The 24,715-nt window shown below is 45.3% G+C and overlaps 1 protein-coding gene across 1 annotated transcript in view; it reads right to left on the bottom strand.

Moving 5' to 3' along the window:
• Positions 1 to 11,653, bottom strand: part of LOC139396104 (Na(+)/H(+) exchange regulatory cofactor NHE-RF2-like) — a gene marked incomplete at its 3' end in the record, with an annotated part of 51,708 nt that extends 40,055 nt beyond the window's left edge. Inside the window, exons 1-4 of the mRNA XM_071143312.1 lie at positions 10,770 to 11,653; positions 9,002 to 9,298; positions 3,118 to 3,360; positions 1,170 to 1,466 (exon numbers count right to left, since the gene is read on the bottom strand). Coding sequence (XP_070999413.1) covers positions 1,170 to 1,466; positions 3,118 to 3,360; positions 9,002 to 9,298; positions 10,770 to 11,042 — 1,110 coding nt within the window. The remainder of the gene's footprint in view (positions 1 to 1,169; positions 1,467 to 3,117; positions 3,361 to 9,001; positions 9,299 to 10,769) is intronic.
• Between the last annotated feature and the right edge of the window lie 13,062 nt (positions 11,654 to 24,715).

The raw sequence follows: 24,715 nt of genomic DNA, 5'->3' as shown, positions 1-24,715 counted from the left end.
ACACACACACACACACACACACACACACACACACACACACACACACACACACACACACACACACACACACACACACACACACACACATTATTACTACTGTGTGTTGACAGGTCTTGGACAGGGCTCCCTTCAAATAGAGGACAGGTCTAATCTAATCTAGGCCGTCAGATCAGGTTGGAGCTCAGTCAGCCAGCTCAAAAAACAAGACCCAGGTAATCAGATCTCAGCGGGTATAGGATGGGGTCACCCTTAGACACAGATCTAAGGTCAATTTGTATGTCTCCCCCTAATAGTGTAGGTTATGATTTGGGGAAGATAGACTGACCCTAGATCTGTGACTAAAGGCAATCAGGTGTTATACATCGGCTTCTCTGGCTGCTACAGCGAGAGAATACTGACCCACATTCAAATACCAGGACACGGTGACAGCATGGAACTGTGCAGATAGCAGATAGCAGTTTGGGTTTAGCTACCCTTGAGCTACCCTTGAACTCAATCTTACCTGGAACCCACAGGGTGAAAGCAAGAGAGGAAGACCCAAGAACAGCTGGAGGGGTGACACAGAACAAGACATGGAGAAAGTGGAGGGACGTATCATCACCTTGAAGGAATAGTGCAGGACAGAAGACCCAAGAACAGCTGGAGGGGTGACACAGAACAAGACATGAAGAAAGTGGGGGTGACGTATCAACACCTTGAAGGAATGGTGCAGGACAGAAGACCCAAGAACAGCTGGAGGGGTGACACAGAACAAGACATGAAGAAAGTGGGGGTGACGTATCAACACCTTGAAGGAATGGTGCAGGACAGAAGGGTTTGGAAGAGATTGGAAGCATGTAATTCCATAAGGAATTCAAAGGCCTAAGTAAGTACTGTATGTTCTCTCGAACATCCCCTAACTTCAGCCATAATCCCCGAAATACCATCCCCTGATCCAGGAGCCTTCAGTCCATATCTGATGTGCAGATATGAGTGCAGGATTTTGTTCCAGCCAAGAACACAAGAACACAGCCCTACTCCAGTGTAAAAAGCATGTATCTATGTCAGCTGGTGGTCTCTGGTGTGTGTTTGTGCAGGTGGAAGCTTTTGTTCCAGTCCAGCACTAACCCACCACCACAACACCCCTACAAAGTAAACATCCATTGAGTCTCAACCGAGGGGGTACGCACCTTCTTGGCGGCCCGCGACGGAGACCTTCGCGTGGGCTTGGGTACCTCTCTGGTCAGGGTAGTGGGCAGCTTGGACACGGAGCCGTTCTCTCTCTTGGCCGTGGGCGAGGAGGCCAGGGGCGAGGATGGGGGTGGTGAGGCTGGGGGTGAGGCAGGGGACACAGAGGTGGGTCCCCCCAGACGGACAGCCATCTCCTCGGTGCAGACGAGGCGCAGGCTGCGGAGGTACTCGTCCGTCTCCCGGTCTACCACCAGCAGCCTGGTCTCATGCTCCACCGCCTTGATCCTCTGCACCACCTGCGGGTAGCGGGAGATCATTATTGCACATCATTATAACACTGTACAGAGCCATAATATGACATTTGAAACTTGTGAGTGTTATTGTTCATTTTTTAATTGTATTTCAATTGTATATATTGTCTGTTGTTTATTATCTAGTTCACTTGCTTTGGCAATATAAACATATTTAATTGTACCTTTATTTAACTAGGCAAGTCAGTTAAGAACAAATTCTTATTTTCAATGACGGCCTAGGAACAGTGGGTTAACTGCCTGTTCAGGGGCAGAACGACAGATTTGTACCTTGTCAGCTCGGGGATTTGAACTTGCAACCTTCCGGTTACTAGCCCAACGCTCTAACCACTAGGCTACCCATGTTTCCCATGCCAATAAAGCCCTTTGAATGAAATGGAACAAAGGAGAGGATGAAAGCGTAAGATAGGGAGAGAAAGAGAATGAGAGTAATAACATGATAATTGACATGATAATGAAGTAGTGAACTACAGGGAATAGGGGGTGATGGGAGACAGAAACACCAACACTCTCTACAGTAGCTGGACCCTACATCATGTCAGCCTTTTTGTTGAAGTGTCTAAAGTGGGTCTCCCTTGTCCCAGGCCTCCCAGCAGACGTCTGTCTCCGCCAGTGATGACTTACTGCTGAGCGGCACGGGGTAAGGGACTAGGGAGGAAGGGTTTGGGAACACATTCTCATTTACAGCAACGACCTGGGGAATAGTTACAGGGCAGAGGAGGGGGGATGAATGAGCCAATTGTAAACTGGGGATGGTTAGGTGGCAATGATGGTATGAGGGTTAGATTGGGAATTTAGCCAGGACACTAGGATTAACACCTCTACTCTGACAATAAGTGTCATGGGATCTTTAGTGACCACAGAGAGTCAGGACACCCGTTTAACATCCCATCCAAAAGACAGCACCCTACACAGGGCAATGTCCCCAATGACTGCCCTGGGGCATTATTTTTAGACCAGAGGAAAGGGTGCCTCCTACTGGTCCTCCAACACCACTTCCAGCAGCATCTGGTCTCCCATCCAGGGACTGACCAGGACCAACACTGCTTAGCTTCAGAAGCCAGCCAGTAGTGGTGGTGTGCTGCTGGCTTTAACCAGCAGTGGTATGCAGGGTGGTGTGCTGCTGGTTAAAGCCAGCAGTGGTATGCAGGGTGGTGTCCTGCTGGTTAAAGCCAGCAGTGGTAGGCAGGGTGGTGTGCTGCTGGTTAAAGCCAGCAGTGGGATGCAGGGTGGTGTGCTGCTGGTTAAAGCCAGCAGTGGTATGCAGGGTGGTGTGCTGCTGGTTAAAGCCAGCAGTGGTATGCAGGGTGGTGTCCTGCTGGTTAAAGCCAGCAGTGGTATGCAGGGTGGTGTCCAGCTGGTTAAAGCCAGCAGTGGTAGGCAGGGTGGTGTGCTGCTGGTTAAAGCCAGCAGTGGTATGCAGGGTGGTTTGCTGCTGGTTAAAGCCAGCAGTGTTATGCAGGGTGGTGTGCTGCTGGTTAAAGCCAGCAGTGGTATGCAGGGTGGTGTGCTGCTGGTTAAAGCCAGCAGTGGTATGCAGGGTGGTGTGCTGCTGGCACATATTAAACATGTCGATGTAGACCACTGACAGAGAAAACCGGATGGAGTTGGACAGTTCGTGATGTGCAATACTCACTTGATGGTGCGTATCTTTCTCCACATTTCCCCCGTTCACCTCAATGACACGGTCCCCCGGGCGCAGCCCCGAAGCTTCCGCTGACGACGCGGGCTCAACTTTGCGAATGAACTGGCCGTTCTTCCCCTTCTCACCGTGCAAGTGAAACCCATACCCGTTCTCACTCTTTGTCATGATACAAAGCCGTGGTTTCAGTTCGCTGGCCATTTCTCCTGCAGTCCAGGACTTTAACCCTATTTTGTTCTTGAATATAGTTAGCAATGCCGAAAACATACAAAAATGTAATACAATAATGACCCAACAGAGCGCAGAGCGAAACTTTCACTCTACATGTAAAACACCATCATCTGCGTATGCGTAATTTGTTCCAAAAGTTGCTCTGCAGGTTCTTCACACACAAAAACGCTCCAAACACAAGAAAACACTCCGTATTAAAAATTATATTCCAGCATTGAACTTCACATGTAATAAAGGCACTCCTCCTAAAAATAGCGTAAATTATCGACCCAGGCGAAAAAATTATCGACCCAGGCGAACGGTGGAGCCAAGATATCCGCTAGTTGTATCGTCTCTCCGAAAACGAGTGAATTATTCTTGTTGGCGGCGCAGCGTCCTCAATCCCTCCAATTTGCCCATCCTGAGGACTGATAAAGCGAGAGACCCCCCCATGCTGCACCAGGAAAGAGCAACAGGCACTAACTAACCCCTCTCTCGACCTCCATCCATAACAACCGGTTGGGGAATAAGGATTCAATTACAACACATGCCGGGTTTCCAGATAATTGGATAGGACACTCGTTTGGTGCGTAATAGCACCTCCCTCGCTAGAAATCAACGAGTTTTTCTGGGGCTGCCATTATAAGAGCGCGGCTCTTGAAGAGTGGTCTAAGAAGGGGTGCTTTCTCACTGAGTAGCCCAATCAAGCGCATGCTGTGGAAATGCTGCCGTTTAGCACGGGATGGGGGTCCAGGTATGAGGACTCCGCATGTAATCGACCAATCAGTGTGCTCGCTGGGTGTCTCAAGTGTCCAAAATGGCGACCTCACCAAAAATAGTTAGGAGGTTGTTTTGTTGTGTCGGAAAGGACTCAATTGTATCATGTTGACAACACAATGATTCATTGTCATTAAATTCAGGTAAATAACGATTTATTTGTAACATGACCCCTCTAGCACCATTACGCATGGCATACAATTACGCAAACCGTTCATGTTACAATGGTGCCCCTAAGTGGTCAAATCACGAAATACATGTAAAAAGGGTATGAAAAGTGATAGTAGTATCAATGTTTTTGTGTGTGGTGGTGGTGGTGGGGATTTGTGGGAACTAGTGAACAAGTGTACACTTCAGGAGAAGGGAGATGTTATTGGAACGCACTCTATCCTACACTGAGTAGCACAAGCTGAACTGCAACAGAAGGGGGAGCCCGTCTGGCCTGCATTGTCACAGTGAAACTAGTGAGAGGAGCACTAATACATGAACACAGAGGGGGCAGCAGAGTCTTTACAGCTCTGGGGGGAAGTTTCCCCTGGACACTGATCTTGGGTCAGTTTAGCATTTTCCCCAAAATGGTTAATGTTAGGATTGGGGTATGGTCAGCTGATACCCTACTCTGTCTTTTCTAAGGCCAAGGAGGTTGTATATATGGATATAATATGCTGTTGCTGTCTATACATAGAAACAGCAGGTGGCAGCAGAGGAATAGATTTGCAGAGACCACGAAGACTGTATGTTACTCTACAATACAGGTATGATACATGATCAAGAGATAGAAATAGAATTCCTGATTCTATGTCCAGTGCACCAGTATGTCTCATTGACTTGAATGGGGATGCCGGTTCTAGCAATTCTATTTATATTTAGCCTACTTTATTTTGTTTGTGTTTGATTTATTTGACAATTCAAGAACACAATACAACCACAAATGTGGATACAATGCATTTAACAACTATCGAGAATAACACAAAATGTAAAAAAAAACATTCTATACAGTATATTCACATACTGTATTTACAGTATATATATGCTTACGTTATTGTCTCTCTGTAACTTGCAAATAAAGAGCGTCACACACTCCACATATAAACTCCCAGTCATTTATTGGGTAAATCACCAAGTCAGCACCTCCACACAAAATCATTTTTCTGGGTGTGCGCCAGCTCAGATTTTTTGTAATTATTTGTAACTTGCAGACAGCAAAATGTCTCATACTTTTCAAACTGTGGATTAAACACAACAACAGAGAGAAACTGAGGAGGAGCAGTCCTGTCTTTAGTGTCATCCCAGGATATTAGTGTCTCTTCTTGGAGGAGCAGTCCTGTCTTTAGTGTCATCCCAGGATATTATTGTCTCTTCTTGGAGGAGCAGTCCTGTCTTTAGTGTCATCCCAGGATATTAGTGTCTCTTCTTGGAGGAGCAGTCCTGTCTTTAGTGTCATCCCAGGATATTAGTGTCTCTTCTAGGAGGAGCAGTCCTGTCTTTAGTGTCATCCCAGGATATTAGTGTCTCTTCTTGGAGGAGCAGTCCTGTCTTTAGTGTCATCCCAGGATATTAGTGTCTCTTCTAGGAGGAGCAGTCCTGTCTTTAGTGTCATCCCAGGATATTATTGTCTCTTCTTGGAGGAGCAGTCCTGTCTTTAGTGTCATCCCAGGACATTAGTCTCTTCTAGGAGGAGCAGTCCTGTCTTTAGTGTCATCCCAGGATATTAGTGTCTCTTCTTGGAGGAGCAGTCCTGTCTTTAGTGTCATCCCAGGATATTAGTGTCTCTTCTTGGAGGAGCAGTCCTGTCTTTAGTGTCATCCCAGGACATTAGTCTCTTCTAGGAGGAGCAGTCCTGTCTTTAGTGTCATCCCAGGATATTAGTGTCTCTTCTTGGAGGAGCAGTCCTGTCTTTAGTGTCATCCCAGGATATTAGTGTCTCTTCTTGGAGGAGCAGTCCTGTCTTTAGTGTCATCCCAGGATATTAGTGTCTCTTCTTGGAGGAGCAGTCCTGTCTTTAGTGTCATCCCAGGACATTAGTCTCTTCTAGGAGGAGCAGTCCTGTCTTTAGTGTCATCCCAGGATATTAGTGTCTCTTCTTGGAGGAGCAGTCCTGTCTTTAGTGTCATCCCAGGATATTAGTGTCTCTTCTAGGAGGAGCAGTCCTGTCTTTAGTGTCATCCCAGGATATTAGTGTCTCTTCTTGGAGGAGCAGTCCTGTCTTTAGTGTCATCCCAGGATATTAGTGTCTCTTCTTGGAGGAGCAGTCCTGTCTTTAGTGTCATCCCAGGACATTATTGTCTCTTCTTGGAGGAGCAGTCCTGTCTTTAGTGTCATCCCAGGATATTAGTGTCTCTTCTTGGAGGAGCAGTCCTGTCTTTAGTGTCATCCCAGGATATTAGTGTCTCTTCTAGGAGGAGCAGTCCTGTCTTTAGTGTCATCCCAGGATATTAGTGTCTCTTCATGGAGGAGCAGTCCTGTCTTTAGTGTCATCCCAGGATATTAGTGTCTCTTCTAGGAGGAGCAGTCCTGTCTTTAGTGTCATCCCAGGATATTATTGTCTCTTCTTGGAGGAGCAGTCCTGTCTTTAGTGTCATCCCAGGATATTAGTGTCTCTTCTTGGAGGAGCAGTCCTGTCTTTAGTGTCATCCCAGGATATTAGTGTCTCTTCTAGGAGGAGCAGTCCTGTCTTTAGTGTCATCCCAGGATATTATTGTCTCTTCTTGGAGGAGCAGTCCTGTCTTTAGTGTCATCCCAGGATATTAGTGTCTCTTCTTGGAGGAGCAGTCCTGTCTTTAGTGTCATCCCAGGATATTAGTGTCTCTTCTTGGAGGAGCAGTCCTGTCTTTAGTGTCATCCCAGGATATTAGTGTCTCTTCTTGGAGGAGCAGTCCTGTCTTTAGTGTCATCCCAGGATATTATTGTCTCTTCTTGGAGGAGCAGTCCTGTCTTTAGTGTCATCCCAGGATATTAGTGTCTCTTCTTGGAGGAGCAGTCCTGTCTTTAGTGTCATCCCAGGACATTAGTCTCTTCTAGGAGGAGCAGTCCTGTCTTTAGTGTCATCCCAGGATATTAGTGTCTCTTCTTGGAGGAGCAGTCCTGTCTTTAGTGTCATCCCAGGATATTAGTGTCTCTTCTAGGAGGAGCAGTCCTGTCTTTAGTGTCATCCCAGGATATTAGTGTCTCTTCTTGGAGGAGCAGTCCTGTCTTTAGTGTCATCCCAGGATATTATTGTCTCTTCTTGGAGGAGCAGTCCTGTCTTTAGTGTCATCCCAGGATATTAGTCTCTTCTTGGAGGAGCAGTCCTGTCTTTAGTGTCATCCCAGGATATTAGTCTCTTCTTGGAGGAGCAGTCCTGTCTTTAGTGTCATCCCAGGATATTAGTCTCTTCTTGGAGGAGCAGTCCTGTCTTTAGTGTCATCCCAGGATATTAGTCTCTTCTTGGAGGAGCAGTCCTGTCTTTAGTGTCATCCCAGGATATTAGTGTCTCTTCTAGGAGGAGCAGTCCTGTCTTTAGTGTCATCCCAGGATATTAGTCTCTTCTTGGAGGAGCAGTCCTGTCTTTAGTGTCATCCCAGGATATTAGTCTCTTCTTGGAGGAGCAGTCCTGTCTTTAGTGTCATCACAGGATATTAGTGTCTTCTTGGAGGAGCAGTCCTGTCTTTAGTGTCATCCCAGGATATTAGTGTCTTCTTGGAGGAGCAGTCCTGTCTTTAGTGTCATCCCAGGATATTAGTGTCTTCTTGGAGGAGCAGTCCTGTCTTTAGTGTCATCCCAGGATATTAGTGTCTCTTCTTGGAGGAGCAGTCCTGTCTTTAGTGTCATCCCAGGATATTAGTGTCTCTTCTTGGAGGAGCAGTCCTGTCTTTAGTGTCATCCCAGGATATTATTGTCTCTTCTTGGAGGAGCAGTCCTGTCTTTAGTGTCATCCCAGGATATTAGTGTCTCTTCTTGGAGGAGCAGTCCTGTCTTTAGTGTCATCCCAGGACATTAGTCTCTTCTAGGAGGAGCAGTCCTGTCTTTAGTGTCATCCCAGGATATTAGTGTCTCTTCTTGGAGGAGCAGTCCTGTCTTTAGTGTCATCCCAGGATATTAGTGTCTCTTCTAGGAGGAGCAGTCCTGTCTTTAGTGTCATCCCAGGATATTAGTGTCTCTTCTTGGAGGAGCAGTCCTGTCTTTAGTGTCATCCCAGGATATTATTGTCTCTTCTTGGAGGAGCAGTCCTGTCTTTAGTGTCATCCCAGGATATTAGTCTCTTCTTGGAGGAGCAGTCCTGTCTTTAGTGTCATCCCAGGATATTAGTCTCTTCTTGGAGGAGCAGTCCTGTCTTTAGTGTCATCCCAGGATATTAGTCTCTTCTTGGAGGAGCAGTCCTGTCTTTAGTGTCATCCCAGGATATTAGTCTCTTCTTGGAGGAGCAGTCCTGTCTTTAGTGTCATCCCAGGATATTAGTGTCTCTTCTAGGAGGAGCAGTCCTGTCTTTAGTGTCATCCCAGGATATTAGTCTCTTCTTGGAGGAGCAGTCCTGTCTTTAGTGTCATCCCAGGATATTAGTCTCTTCTTGGAGGAGCAGTCCTGTCTTTAGTGTCATCACAGGATATTAGTGTCTTCTTGGAGGAGCAGTCCTGTCTTTAGTGTCATCCCAGGATATTAGTGTCTTCTTGGAGGAGCAGTCCTGTCTTTAGTGTCATCCCAGGATATTAGTGTCTTCTTGGAGGAGCAGTCCTGTCTTTAGTGTCATCCCAGGATATTAGTGTCTCTTCTTGGAGGAGCAGTCCTGTCTTTAGTGTCATCCCAGGATATTAGTGTCTCTTCTTGGAGGAGCAGTCCTGTCTTTAGTGTCATCCCAGGATATTAGTGTCTCTTCTAGGAGGAGCAGTCCTGTCTTTAGTGTCGGGGTACGCACCTTCTTGGCGGCCCGCGACGGAGACCTTCGCGTGGGCTTGGGTACCTCTCTGGTCAGGGTAGTGGGCAGCTTGGACACGGAGCCGTTCTCTCTCTTGGCCGTGGGCGAGGAGGCCGGGGGCGAGGATGGGGGTGGTGAGGCTGGGGGTGAGGCAGGGGACACAGAGGTGGGTCCCCCCAGACGGACAGCCATCTCCTCGGTGCAGACGAGGCGCAGGCTGCGGAGGTACTCGTCCGTCTCCCGGTCTACCACCAGCAGCCTGGTCTCATGCTCCACCGCCTTGATCCTCTGCACCACCTGCGGGGAGCGGGAGATCATTATTGCACATCATTATAACACTGTACAGAGCCATAATATGACATTTGAAATGTGTATATTTGAAACTTGTGAGTGTTACTGTTCATTTTTTTTATTGTATATATTACTCTGTTGTTTATTATCTAGTTCACTTGCTTTGGCAATATAAACATATGTTTCCCATGCCAATAAAGCCCTTTGAATGAAATGGAACAAAGGGGAGGATGTAAGCGTAAGATAGGGAGAGAAAGAGAGTAATAACATGATAGTTGACATGATAATGAAGTAGTGAACTACAGGGAATAGGGGATGATGGGAGACAGAAACACCAACACTCTCTACAGTAGCTGGACCCTACATCATGTCAGCCTTTTTGTTGAAGTGTCTAAAGTGGGTCTCCCTTGTCCCAGGCCTCCCAGCAGACGTCTGTCTCCGCCAGTGATGACTTACTGCTGAGCGGCACGGGGTAAGGGACTAGGGAGGAAGGGTTTGGGAACACATTCTCATTTACAGCAATGACCTGGGGAATAGTTACAGGGCAGAGGAGGGGGGATGAATGAGCCAATTGTAAACTGGGGATGGTTAGGTGGCAATGATGGTATGAGGGTTAGATTGGGAATTTAGCCAGGACACTAGGATTAACACCTCTACTCTGACAATAAGTGTCATGGGATCTTTAGTGACCACAGAGAGTCAGGACACCCGTTTAACATCCCATCCAAAAGACAGCACCCTACACAGGGCAATGTCCCCAATGACTGCCCTGGGGCATTATTTTTAGACCAGAGGAAAGGGTGCCTCCTACTGGCCCTCCAACACCACTTCCAGCAGCATCTGGTCTCCCATCCAGGGACTGACCAGGACCAACACTGCTTAGCTTCAGAAGCCAGCCAGCAGTGGTATGCAGGGTGGTGTGCTGCTGGTTAAAGCCAGCTGTGGTATGCAGGGTGGTGTGCTGCTGGTTAAAGCCAGCAGTGGTATGCAGGGTGGTGTGCTGCTGGTTAAAGCCAGCAGTGGTATGCAGGGTGGTGTCCTGCTGGTTAAAGCCAGCAGTGGTATGCAGGGTGGTGTCCTGCTGGTTAAAGCCAGCAGTGGTATGCAGGGTGGTGTGCTGCCGGTTAAAGCCAGCAGTGGTATGCAGGGTGGTGTGCTGCTGGTTAAAGCCAGCAGTGGTATGCAGGGTGGTGTGCTGCTGGTTAAAGCCAGCAGTGGTATGCAGGGTGGTGTGCTGCTGGTTAAAGCCAGCAGTGGTATGCAGGGTGGTGTGCTGCTGGTTAAAGCCAGCAGTGGTATGCAGGGTGGTGTGCTGCTGGTTAAAGCCAGCAGTGGTATGCTGGGTGGTGTGCTGCTGGTTAAAGCCAGCAGTGGTATGCAGGGTGGTGTGCTGCTGGCGCATATTAAACATGTCGATGTAGACCACTGACAGAGAAAACCGGATGGAGTTGGACAGTTCGTGATGTGCAATACTCACTTGATGGTGCGTATCTTTCTCCACATTTCCCCCGTTCACCTCAATGGCACGGTCCCCCGGGCGCAGCCCCGAAGCTTCGGCTGACGACGCGGGCTCAACTTTGCGAATGAACTGGCCGTTCTTCCCCTTCTCACCGTGCAAGTGAAACCCATACCCGTTCTCACTCTTTGTCATGATACAAAGCCGTGGTTTCAGTTCGCTGGCCATTTCTCCTGCAGTCCAGGACTTTAAACCTATTTTGTTCTTGAATATAGTTAGCAATGCAGAAAACATACAAACATGTAATACAATAATGACCCAACAGAGCGCAGAGCGAAACTTTCACTCTACATGTAAAACACCATCCTCTGCGTATGCGTAATTTGTTCCAAAAGTTGCTCTGCAGGTTCTTCACACACAAAAACGCTCCTAACACAAGAAAACACTCCGTATTAAAAATTATATTCCAGCATTGAACTGCACATGTAATAAAGGCAAACTCCTAAAAATAGCGTAAATTATCGACCCAGGCGAACGTATTGCATGGTGGAGCCAAGATATCCGCTAGTTGTATCGTCTCTCCGAAAACGAGTGAATTATTCTTGTTGGCGGCGCAGCGTCCTCAATCCCTCCAATTTGCCCATCCTGAGGACTGATAAAGCGAGAGACCCCCCGTGCACCATGCTGCACCAGGAAAGAGCAACAGGCACTAACTAACCCCTCTCTCGACCTCCATCCATAACAACCGGTTGGGGAATAAGGATTCAATTACAACACATGCCGGGTTTCCAGATAATTGGATAGGACACTCGTTTGGTGCGTAATAGCACCTCCCTCGCTAGAAATCAACGAGTTTTTCTGGGGCTGTCATTATAAGAGCGCGGCTCTTGAAGAGTGGTCTAAGAAGGGGTGCTTTCTCACTGAGTAGCCCAATCAAGCGCATGCTGTGGAAATGCTGCCGTTTAGCACGGGATGGGGGTCCAGGAATGAGGACTCCGCATGTAATCGACCAATCAGTGTGCTCGCTGGGTGTCTCAAGTGTCCAAAATGGCGACCTCACCAAAAATAGTTAGGATGTTGTTTTGTTGTGTCGGAAAGGACTCAATTGTATCATGTTGACAACACAATGATTAATTGTCATTAAATTCAGGTAAATAACGATTTATTTGTAACATGACCCCTCTAGCACCATTACGCATGGCATACAATTACGCATACCGTTCATGTTACAATGGTGCCCCTAAGTGGTCAAATCACGAAATACATGTAAAAAGGGTATGAAAAGTGATAGTAGTATCAATTTTTTTGTGTGTGGTGGTGGTGGTGGGGATTTGTGGGAACTAGTGAACAAGTGTACACTTCAGGAGAAGGGAGATGTTATTGGAACGCACCCTATCCTACACTGAGTAGCACAAGCTGAACTGCAACAGAAGGGGGAGCCCGTCTGGCCTGCATTGTCACAGTGAAACTAGTGAGAGGAGCACTAATACATGAACACAGAGGGGGCAGCAGAGTCTTTACAGCTCTGGGGGGGACGTTTCCCCTGGACACTGATCTTGGGTCAGTTTTGCATTTTCCCCAAAATGGTTAATGTTAGGATTGGGGTATGGTCAGCTGATACCCTACTCTGTCTTTTCTAAGGCCAAGGAGGTTGTATATATGGATATAATATGCTGTTGCTGTCTATACATAGAAACAGCAGGTGGCAGCAGAGGAATAGATTTGCAGAGACCACGAAGACTGTATGTTACTCTACAATACAGGTATGATACATGATCAAGAGATAGAAATAGAATTCCTGATTCTATGTCCAGTGCACCAGTATGTCTCATTGACTTGAATGGGGATGACGGTTCTAGCAATTCTATTTATATTTAGCCTACTTTATTTTGTTTGTGTTTGATTTATTTGACAATTCAAGAACACAATACAACCACAAATGTGGATACAATGCATTTAACAACTGTCGAGAATAACACAAAATGTAAAAAAAAACATTCTATACAGTATATTCACATACTGTATTTACAGTATATATATGCTTACGTTATTGTCTCTCTGTAACTTGCAAATAAAGAGCGTCACACACTCCACATATAAACTCCCAGTCATTTATTGGGTAAATCACCAAGTCAGCACCTCCACACAAAATCATTTTTCTGGGTGTGCGCCAGCTCAGATTTTTTGTAATTATTTGTAACTTGCAGACAGCAAAATGTCTCATACTTTTCAAACTGTGGATTAAACACAACAACAGAGAGAAACTGAGGAGGAGCAGTCCTGTCTTTAGTGTCATCCCAGGATATTAGTGTCTCTTCTAGGAGGAGCAGTCCTGTCTTTAGTGTCATCCCAGGATATTAGTGTCTCTTCTTGGAGGAGCAGTCCTGTCTTTAGTGTCATCCCAGGATATTAGTGTCTCTTCTAGGAGGAGCAGTCCTGTCTTTAGTGTCATCCCAGGATATTAGTGTCTCTTCTTGGAGGAGCAGTCCTGTCTTTAGTGTCATCCCAGGATATTAGTCTCTTCTTGGAGGAGCAGTCCTGTCTTTAGTGTCATCCCAGGATATTAGTCTCTTCTTGGAGGAGCAGTCCTGTCTTTAGTGTCATCCCAGGATATTAGTGTCTCTTCTAGGAGGAGCAGTCCTGTCTTTAGTGTCATCCCAGGATATTAGTGTCTCTTCTTGGAGGAGCAGTCCTGTCTTTAGTGTCATCCCAGGATATTAGTGTCTCTTCTTGGAGGAGCAGTCCTGTCTTTAGTGTCATCCCAGGATATTATTGTCTCTTCTTGGAGGAGCAGTCCTGTCTTTAGTGTCATCCCAGGATATTAGTCTCTTCTTGGAGGAGCAGTCCTGTCTTTAGTGTCATCCCAGGATATTAGTCTCTTCTTGGAGGAGCAGTCCTGTCTTTAGTGTCATCCCAGGATATTAGTCTCTTCTTGGAGGAGCAGTCCTGTCTTTAGTGTCATCCCAGGATATTAGTCTCTTCTTGGAGGAGCAGTCCTGTCTTTAGTGTCATCCCAGGATATTAGTGTCTTCTTGGAGGAGCAGTCCTGTCTTTAGTGTCATCCCAGGATATTAGTGTCTCTTCTTGGAGGAGCAGTCCTGTCTTTAGTGTCATCCCAGGATATTAGTCTCTTCTTGGAGGAGCAGTCCTGTCTTTAGTGTCATCCCAGGATATTAGTGTCTCTTCTAGGAGGAGCAGTCCTGTCTTTAGTGTCATCCCAGGATATTAGTGTCTCTTCTTGGAGAAGCAGTCCTGTCTTTAGTGTCATCCCAGGATATTAGTCTCTTCTTGGAGGAGCAGTCCTGTCTTTAGTGTCATCCCAGGACATTAGTCTCTTCTTGGAGGAGCAGTCCTGTCTTTAGTGTCATCCCAGGATATTAGTCTCTTCTAGGAGGAGCAGTCCTGTCTTTAGTGTCATCCCAGGATATTAGTCTCTTCTTGGAGGAGCAGTCCTGTCTTTAGTGTCATCCCAGGATATTAGTCTCTTCTTGGAGGAGCTGTACGTCAGTCAGGGAACCAATCACTTTCTGCAAGACGTTACTCTGACAGAAAGAACACAATCCATCCATCCAGGCTCTACAGTCGTGGCCAAAAGTTTTGAGAATGACACAAATATTTATTTTCACCAAATCTGCTGCCTCAGTTTGTATGATGCTAATTTGCATATACTCCAGAATGTTATGAAGAGTGATCAGATGAATTACAATTAATTGAAAAGTCCCTCTTTGCCATGCAAATTAACCGAATCCCCCCAAAACATTTCCAATGCATTTCAGCCCTGCCACAAAAGGACCAGCTGACATCATGTCAGTGATTCTCTCGTTAACACAGGTGTGAGCGTTGACGAAGACAAGGCTGGAGATCACTCTGTCATGCTGATTGAGTTCGAACAACAGACTGGAAGCTTCAAAAGGAGGGTGGTGCTTGGAATCATTGTTCTTCCACTGTCAACCATGGTTGCATGCAAGGAAACACGTGCCGTCATCATTGTTTTGCACAAAAAGGACTTCACAGGCAAGGATATTGCTGCCAGTAAGATTGCACCTAAATCAACCATTTATCAGATCATCAAGAACTTCAAGGAGAGCGGTTCAATTGTTGTGCCGAAGGCTTCAGGTCGCCCAAGAAAGTCCAGCAAGCGCCAGGACCGTCTCCTAAAGTTGATTCAGCTGCGGGATCGGGGCACCACCAGTACAGAGCTTGCTCAGGAATGGCAGCAGGCAGGTGTGAGTGCATCTGCACGCATAGTAGGCAAAGACTTTTGGAGGATGGCCTGATGTCAAGAAGAGCAGAAAAGAAGCCACTTCTCTCCAGGAAAAACATCAAGGACAGACTGATATTCTGCAAAAGGTACAGGGATTGGACTGCTGAGGACTGGGGTAAAGCCATTTTCTCTGATGAATCCCCTTTCCGATTGTTTGGGGCATCCTGAGACCACTCATGTGTGGGGTTGCTTCTCAGCCAAGGGAGTGGGCTCACTCACAATTTTGCCAAAGAACACAGTCATGAATAAAGAATGGTACCAACACATCCTCCGAGAGCAACTTCTCCCAACCATCCAGGAATAGTTTGGTGACGAACAATGCCTTTTCCAGCATGATGGAGCACCTTGCCATAAGGCAAAAGTGATAACTAAGTGGCTCGGGGAACAAAACATCGATATTTTGGGTCCATGGCCAGGAAACTCCCCAGACCTGAATCTCATTGAGAACTTGTGGTTAATCCTCAAGAGACGGGTGGACAAACAAAACCCCACAAATTCTGACAAACTCCAAGCATTGATTATGCAAGGATGGGCTGCCATCAGTCAGGATGTGGCCCAGAAGTTAATTGCCAGCATGCCAGGGCGGATTGCAGAGGTCTTATGAAATGCTTGTAATTATACTTCTGTATTCCATAGTAACATCTGACAAAAATATCTGAAGACATTGAAGCAGCAAACTTTGTGGAAATTAATATTTGTGTCATTCTCAAAACCTTTGGCCACGACTGTACAGTATGAATGGCTCTATGTCACTCCTCCTCTGCTCTTCTCCTACTCCTCTCTCTCTCTCTCTTTCTCTGTATCTGTCTGTCTCTCTGTCTCTCTCTGTATCTGTCTGTCTCTCTCTTTCTCTGTATCTGTCTCTATATCTCTATCTGTCTGTCTCTCTCTTTCTCTTTATCTCTCTGTATCTGTCTCTCTCTCTCTGTATCTGTCTGTCTCTCTTTCTCTCTGTATCTGTCTGTCTCTCTCTTTCTCTTTCTCTCTCTGTATCTGTCTCTCTCTCTGTATCTGTCTGTCTCTCTTTCTCTCTGTATCTGTCTATCTCTCTCTTTCTCTGTATCTGTATGTCTCTCTCTTTCTCTCTCTGTATCTGTCTGTCTCTCTTTCTCTCTGTATCTGTCTGTCTCTCTTTCTCTCTGTATCTGTCTGTCTGTCTGTCTGTCTGTCTGTCTGTCTGTCTGTCTGTCTGTCTGTCTGTCTGTCTGTCTCTCTCTTTCTCTTTCTCTCTCTGTATCTCTCTCTCTCTCTTTCTCTCTCTCTCTATCTGCCTGTCTCTCTCTTTCTCTCTCTGTATCTCTCTCTCTCTCTTTCTCTCTCTGTATCTGTCTGTTTCTCTCTTTCTCTCTGTATCTGTATGTCTCTCTATTTCTGTTTCTCTCTCTGTATCTGTCTGTCTCTCTCTTTCTCTCTCTGTATCTGTCTGTCTCTCTCTTTCTCTCTGTATCTGTCTCTCTCTCTTTCTCTCTGTATCTGTCTGTCTCTCTCTTTCTCTATCTGTATCTGTCTGTCTCTCTCTTTCTCTCTCTGTATCTGTCTGTCTCTCTCTTTCTCTCTCTGTATATGTCTGTCTCTCTCTCTCTCTGTATCTGTCTGTCTCTCTCTTTCTATTTCTCTCTCTGTATCTGTCTGTCTCTCTTTCTCTCTCTGTATCTGTCTGTCTCTCTCTTTCTCTCTGTATCTGCTTCTCTCCCTCTTTCTCTCTCTGTATCTGTCTGTCTCTCTCTTTTTCTATCTGTATCTGTCTGTCTCTCTCTTTTTCTATCTGTATCTGTCTGTCTCTCTATTTCTCTCTCTGTATCTGTCTGTCTCTCTCTTTCTCTCTCTGTATCTGTCTGTCTCTCTCTTTCTCACTGTATCTGTATGTCTCTCTCTTTCTCTCTCTGTATCTGTCTGTCTCTCTCTTCCTCTCTCTGTATCTGTCTGTCTCTCTCTTTCTCTCTCTGTATCTGTCTGTCTCTCTCTTTCTCTCTCTGTATATGTCTGTCTCTCTCTCTCTCTGTATCTGTCTGTCTCTCTCTCTCTCTGTATCTGTCTGTCTCTCTATTTCTCTCTCTGTATCTGTCTGTCTCTCTCTTTCTCTCTGTATCTGTCTGTCTCTCTCTTTCTCTCTCTGTATCTGTCTGTCTGTCTCTCTTTCCCGCTCTGTATCTGTCTGTTTCTCTCTTTCTCTGTATCTGTCTGTCTGTCTCTCTCTCTCTTTCTCTGTATCTTTTCTGTCTGTCTCTCTCTCTTTCTCTGTATCTGTCTGTCTTTTTCTCTCTCTGTATCTGTCTGTCTCTCTCTGGATCTGTCTGTCTCTCTCTTTCTCTCTCTGTATCTGTATGTCTCTCTCTTTCTCTATCTGTCTGTCTCTCTCTGTATCTGTCTGTCTTTCTCTTTCTCTCTCTGTATCTGTCTCTCTCTCTGTATCTGTCTGTCTCTCTCTTTCTCTTTCTCTCTGTATCTGTCTGTTTCTGTCTTTCTCTGTATCTGTCTCTCTCTTTCTCTCTCTGTATCTGTCTGTTTCTCTCTTTCTCTGTATCTGTCTGTCTCTCTCTTTCTCTCTCTGTATTTGTCTGTTTCTCTCTTTCTCTCTCTGTATCTGACTCTCTCTGTGTATTTGTCTGTTTCTCTCTTTCTCTCTGTATCTGTCTGTCTTTCTCTTTCTCTCTCGGTATCTTTCTGTCTCTCTCTTTATCTATCTGTCTTTCTCTCTCTCTCTCTCTCTCTCTCTCTCTGTATCTTTCTGTCTCTCTCTTTATCTATCTGTCTTTCTCTCTCTCTCTCTCTCTCTCTCTCTCTCTCTCTCTCTCTATCCATCAATCATTTAAAATTTTAATCTAAACTCCATTTACTTTCTCTGAATTTTTCAGTTCCTCCAAAAAGATAGAACGAGTGAGAGAAAAGGGAAGTAAGAAAGAAAGGAAAGAGAGGAGAGAAATCGGCTTTTCGGCGATGCATTGAGTTGTATATCTCTCCCTCTTTAATTTTCTCACTCCTCCTCTCATCTATCATTCTCTGTCGTTAGTTATTCTGCTTTAGTTGCAGTCCTGGGGGTGGATAAGGGAGAGAGAATGGAAGAAAGAGGAGAGGGGGAGTAAGAGGTGAATCAAAGTTTTAAGCTAAAAAAACCTTTAATGATTGCTGTCAGTGTTAAGTTGTAAGTAGCAGGAAGTTGTGAAGTGAAATGTAATGATGGTTGTTTCTGCCTTCCTTTTGGATCTACTGGCTGCACATGAGATAATGATTCTAAAGGCCTGGTCCAAATCTAACCCTTTTCCCTGTGTACTGCACTAGTCCATGTGGATTTGAAGGTACATATACATACCATATACACTGTGTTTGTAGTTGGTATAAAGTTGATATAAATCAGTTATATCTAGCTAACTAAGTAACAAACTAAGTAACAAATGAATGAACTAACTAACTGGTTTATCCACCTTTTCCTCAAATGGAATTATTCACTAAACAGGAAATTACCACTTCCTGTCCCAGTTTGCCACCTCATCCCTCTTCCTACATTAACCATAATGGATGTCCCAGTTTTCCACCTCATCCCTCTTCCTACATGAACCATAATGGATGTCCCAGTTTGCCACCTCATCCCTCTTCCTACATTAACGATAATGGATGTCCCAGTTTGCCACCTCATCCCTCTTCCTACATTAACCATAATGGATGTCCCAGTTTGCCACCTCATCCCTCTTCCTACATTAACCATAATGGATGTCCCAGTTTGCCACCTCATCCCTCTTCCTACATTAACCATAATGGATGTCCCAGTTTGCCACCTCATCCCTCTTCCTACATGAACCATAATGGATGTCCCAGTTTGCCACCTCATCCCTCTTCCTACATGAACCATAATGGATGTCCCAGTTTGCCACCTCATCCCTCTCCCTACATTAACCATAATGGATGTCCCAGTTTGCCACCTCATCCCTCTTCCTACATGAACCATAATGGATGTCCCAGTTTGCCACCTCATCCCTCTCCCTACATTAACCATAATGGATGTCCCAGTTTGCCACCTCATCCCTCTCCCTACATTAACCATAATGGATGTCCCAGTTTGCCACCTCATCCCTCTTCCTACATGAACCATAATGGATGTCCCAGTTTGCCACCTCATCCCTCTCCCTACATGAACCATAATGGATGTTCGAGTTTGCCACCTCATCCCTCTTCCTACATTAACCATAATGGATGTCCCAGTTTGCCACCTCATCCCTCTTCCTACATTAACCATAATGGATGTCCCAGTTTGCCACCTCATCCCTCTTCCTACATTAACCATAATGGATGTCCCAGTTTGCCACCTCATCCCTCTTCCTACATTAACCATAATGGATGTCCCAGTTTGCCACCTCATCCCTCTTCCTACATTAACCATAATGGATGTCCCAGTTTGCCACCTCATCCCTCTTCCTACATTAACCATAATGGATGTCCCAGTTTGCCACCTCATCCCTCTTCCTACATGAACCATAATGGATGTCCCAGTTTGCCACCTCATCCCTCTTCCTACATGAACCATAATGGATGTCCCAGTTTGCCACCTCATCCCTCTTCCTACATTAACCATAATGGATGTTCCAGTTTGCCACCTCATCCCTTTTCCTACATTAACCATAATGGATGTCCCAGTTTGCCACCTCATCCCTCTCCCTACATTAACCATAATGGATGTCCCAGTTTGCCACCTCATCCCTCTCCCTACATTAACCATAATGGATGTCCCAGTTTGCCACCTCATCCCTCTCCCTACATTAACCATAATGGATGTCCCAGTTTGCCACCTCATCCCTCTCCCTACATTAACAATAATGGATGTCCCAGTCTGAAAAGGACACACAAATCAAATCCACTTTATTTCAATCTGGCCATCGGAAAAATAAACCATTACACCCAAAGGATTGTTCCGGCAGACCTTTTAAATAAAATAGCAATTTCCAGGCAATTGCCACTCAGGCCAGCGTCGTGGTGAGGCCGTAAATAGATACGTCTGCCACCATTGTTTTCCTTTCTGTCTTATTCATGATTAAATTACTTTTTTTGTCTTCTCACAATGCAAACACACCTTTGGCGAGAATCCTTCTGTTCTGTTCCGTTTTACATTTTGTATCAGCCATAATCATCATTTCCTCTGAGCTGAGGTCATGCACATTGTGTGTAACAGGTAGAGAGTTCTATGCCTAATGCACTAGACTACAAGACAGCCTGTCTAAGATAGGGGGAGAGAGAGCAAAGAGAGAAGGGGGAGTGATGAGTCGGCTCTAATCACCCTTTATTTATCTCTTAACCTTTTATCTCTCCCTTTCTCTTTTACTCTCCTGTCTGTTCCTCATACCCGACTTTCTGCTTTCTCTGTCTACATCTCCTCAACTCATCTCCTAATATCTGTCTCTCTGTCTCTCTGTCTCTCTGTCACTCTCACTCACTCTTACTCTCGCTTTCTGCTTCTGTCTCAATTCAATTCAATTTCAATGTAAGGGCTTTATTGGCATGGGAAAAACATGTTAACATTGCCAATGTAAGTGAAGTAGATAATATACAAAAGTGAAATAAACAATAAAAATTAACAGTAAACATTACACTCACAGAAGTTCCAAAAGAATAAAAACAATTCAAATGTCATATCATGTCTGAATACAGTGTTGTAAAGATGTGCAAATGGTTAAAGTACAAAAGGGAAAATAAATAAATGTAAATATGGGTTGTATTTACAAGGGTGTTTGTTCTTCACTTCTTCACCCTTTTCTTGTGGCAACAGGTGGGCGGGCATGTCCCCGTTCACATCGACGGGGCTGTAGCTTCAAGTTCCTCGGTGTCAATGTCACCAAGGACTTGAAAATGTCCACACACGCACAGTTGTGAAGAAGGTGCGACAGCGCCTCTTCACTCTCAGGAGGCTGAAACGTTCTTCAGCTGCATTATTTGAGAGAATCTTGACTGGCTACATCACTGCTTGTTATGGCAACAGCACCGCCCTCGATCGCATGGCGCTACAGACAGTGGTGCGGACAGGCCAGTGCATCACTGGGGCCGAGCTCCCTGCCATCCAGGACCTCTATACCAGGCGGTGTGAAAGGAAGACTCCAGCCACCCAGGCCACAGACTGCTCTCTCTGCTTCCTCACAACAAGCGGTACCGATACATCAAGTCTGAAAAGCCGTAAACCCTCTCATGAAAAATAAAGATTGAGAGAGCGAGCAACAGTAAACCTTACCTGTATTATTAGTGGATATGAAATGGAGCTTTCAGCTTTACCACACCATTAAACATATGTTTTCCTGAAGACCTCTGCCTTTTTTAGTGACGTTGGTGGACTTTTATAGAGGCAAGCAGGTCGATAGGGATGGTAGAAGAGAAGTGATGGTGGGAGTAAGGCAGTCTGGGAATTGTGCTCCTGGGAATTGACAGGATAGGGATTACCATGTGCTGTAAATCACTGTCAGTCACTTGGCTTGTGGAGGATCTTCGCCCCTCGTCTCAATGTAGCAAATCCATTGAGTTAAAACCAATAGCAGCTGATATCCATATACTATACCATGATTTGGGCCATGACTTTATCCTGACCACAAAAAAAAACAGCTGTGGTTTGCTCTGTAAAATATGATCTGCATCTCTGTGAACACATGGCAATTCCCTCTGGCTATTCAGAGCCAGCAGAGTATTCCTGCGTCATGCATATTCACATGCTGGAAACACTGCCTTCTCACTCTCCAAATGGAAAAGTATAGGCCTAGTATAGCTCTACTGGGGATGGTGAGAACAGCTTGTTGGACACACACACACACACACACACACACACACACACACACACACACACACACACACACACACACACACACACACACACACACACACACACACACACACACACACACACACACACACACACACACACACACACACACACACACACACACACACACACACTTATAGTGACTCTACACACAAGCACACACACTCATATTTACATATCTACCTCTTTCACTCCAGTATCCCTGTACATTGTAAATATGGTATTGGAACTGACCCTGTATATAACTTCTTACTGTCTTGTGTTCTTCTTATTTTCATTTCTTGTGTGTTTTTGTTCTACCTTCTGTTATTTGTAGTGTTAAATTGTTATTGATTACTGCATTGTTGGGTTTGGAGCTGGCAAGACAGGCATTTCACTGTACTGGTGCACGTGACATTCAAACATGAATCTAGAAACATATGATAAGCAAAAAGTTTGTGAGAATCAATAATAACTATCATTTAGTCTCAGTTGTCTTTTACCAACCTACAAACAAGACAGCCTGTCTAAGATAACTCAGAAATGCTTATTAAAACATTTTTTACATAATTCAGAAAGAAATAAACACATATTATTTGCATTGGGGGCGGCAGGAACAGTCTATACACCTCTGCTTGACCAAGGAAAATCAGAGAGGCAGCTTGACATTTTGGAAAGCGGCCTGTAATTCTGAAAGCAGGGCATCGGAACAATAAACCATTACACCCAGAGAATTGTTCCGGCAGACCTTTCAAATAAAATAGCAATTTCCAGGCAATCGCCACTCAGGCCAGCGTCGTGGTGAGGCCGTAAATAGATACGTCTGCAATTCCACCATTGTTTTCCTTTCTGTCTTATTCATGATTAAATGACTTGTTTATCTTCTCACAATGCAAACACACCTTTGGCGAGAATCCTTCTGTTCTGTTCCGTTTTACATTTTGTATCATCATTTCCTCTGAGCTGAGGTCAAGCACGTTGTGTGTAACAGGTAGAGAGTTCTATGCCTAATGCACTAGACAACAAGATAAAATTATTACAGTTTCTCCTTTTTTCAAATCTCTACACACAATTCCCAAAACTGCACACACAAAATGCAAAATGCAGTCCAGGAATTGGTAGGGGGGGGGGGTCACCAGTGCTAAGCTACGCTTCATCTCTTCTCTGGCCTGGGTCTGGCCACAATACTTTGTCCACATCACAAGATACGTTTTCTCTTGCCAAACATCGATGGAAGTATCTCCTAGCATGGCGTATTCAACCTTGGACAGAGGCAACCTCTATGTCCCCACATGGAGGGAAGTATCTCCTAGCGTGGCGTATCCAACCTTGGACAGAGGCAACCTCTATGTCCACACATGGAGGGAAGTATCTCCTAGCATGGCGTATCCAACCTTGGACAGAGGCAACCTCTATGTCCCCACATGGAGGGAAGTATCTCCTAGCATGGCGTATCCAACCTTGGACAGAGACAACATCTATGTCCCCACATGGAGGGAAGTATCTCCTAGCATGGCATATCCAACCTTGGACAGAGGCAACCTCTATGTCCCCACATGTGTCCTCCATTGCCTGGAGAAGTGGCATGCGGGCATAGGGTTGGCGATCATACACTTTCCAGCGCCAGGCTGAGAAGAATTCCTCTATGGGATTTAGAAAAGGTGAATATGGTGGTAGGTACAAAACTACAAAGTGTGGATGGGTGGCAAACCAGTTTTGGACCAGAACAGCCCGGTGAAAACTAACATTGTCCCATAAAACCACAAATCTAGCAGGCTCCTGATCTGGATCAGGGATAAGCATTGTGTAAATTGCATCCAGAAAAGTGAGCATATGGCCAGTGTTGTACGGACCCAGTGTGGCATTGTGATGGAGGACCCCGTTCTGAGTGATGGCAGCACACATAGTTATATTACCCCCACGCTGTCCAGGGACATTGGTAATTGCCCTCTGTCCTATTACATTTCTTCCGCGGCGCCTGGTTTTGGTGAGGTTGAAGCCAACCTCATCCACATAAATAAATTCACGGCGAATTACATGGGCATCCAGCTCCAATACTCTCTGTAACAGACAAAAGGATATACAGATGAGTAAATATGGTATGTCTGAAGAACTGGAAGTAGTGTTGCATACATACCTCTACAAAGTCATGTCGCATATTCTTGACTCTGTCAGAGTTTCTCTCAAATGGCACCTTGTAAAGTTGTTTCATCGTCACTCGGTGCCGTTGGAGGATGCGTTGTGTGGTCGACAGGCTTACAGCATTGATGTTGTTAAATATGGTGTCATTATTCAAGATATGCTCTCTAATCTCTCAAATCCTAATTGCATTGTTGGCCAAAACCTTATTTATAATTGCAGTCTTTTGTACATCTGTAAACAAGCGTCCTCGTCCTCCATGATGTCTTTGCCTTTCCACCCTATACAGAATTCCAACACAGTATGTGTTCAGCATAGGAACTGTAAACAATGTACAAAAAAATTTAGTACAGCATGATAACCAACCTCATTCATTCAATGCAGTGCAGTAAATGGATGGCTTAGAGTTACAAATGTTTATGCAATACTATGCAGTCATACGTATTTTACAGTACATTACTGTAATGCTAAAATAGTCATTAGATAGTTGCATACCTGTTCTCATTTTTGAAGGTTCGAATTATGGACGCCACTGTAAATCGACTCAATTTGGGCTGGACTCTCAGTCCAGCGTCTCTCAAATCGTGGTGTTGCCCTAATCTCATCAAGTGTTGCCCTAATCTCATCAGAGATGGCTCTCCTTCCTTCTCTTCTTTGCCCTCTTCTTCTTCCTCTTCCTCCTACTCCTCTTGCTCTCTGTCCATTGTTGGCATCCATTGTTCAAAACAGGTAATCTGACCTTTGACCTATTTATAGGCCTATACTACAGTAAAGCAGTGATTGGTTAGTGATCAG

This window comes from Oncorhynchus clarkii, unplaced genomic scaffold, assembly GCF_045791955.1.
Source record: "Oncorhynchus clarkii lewisi isolate Uvic-CL-2024 unplaced genomic scaffold, UVic_Ocla_1.0 unplaced_contig_601_pilon_pilon, whole genome shotgun sequence".
In the NCBI taxonomy this organism is placed as follows: Eukaryota; Metazoa; Chordata; class Actinopteri; order Salmoniformes; family Salmonidae; genus Oncorhynchus; species Oncorhynchus clarkii.
The sequence above is the reverse complement of the archived record's forward strand: the minus strand, read 5'-3'. Positions and strand labels throughout refer to the sequence as shown.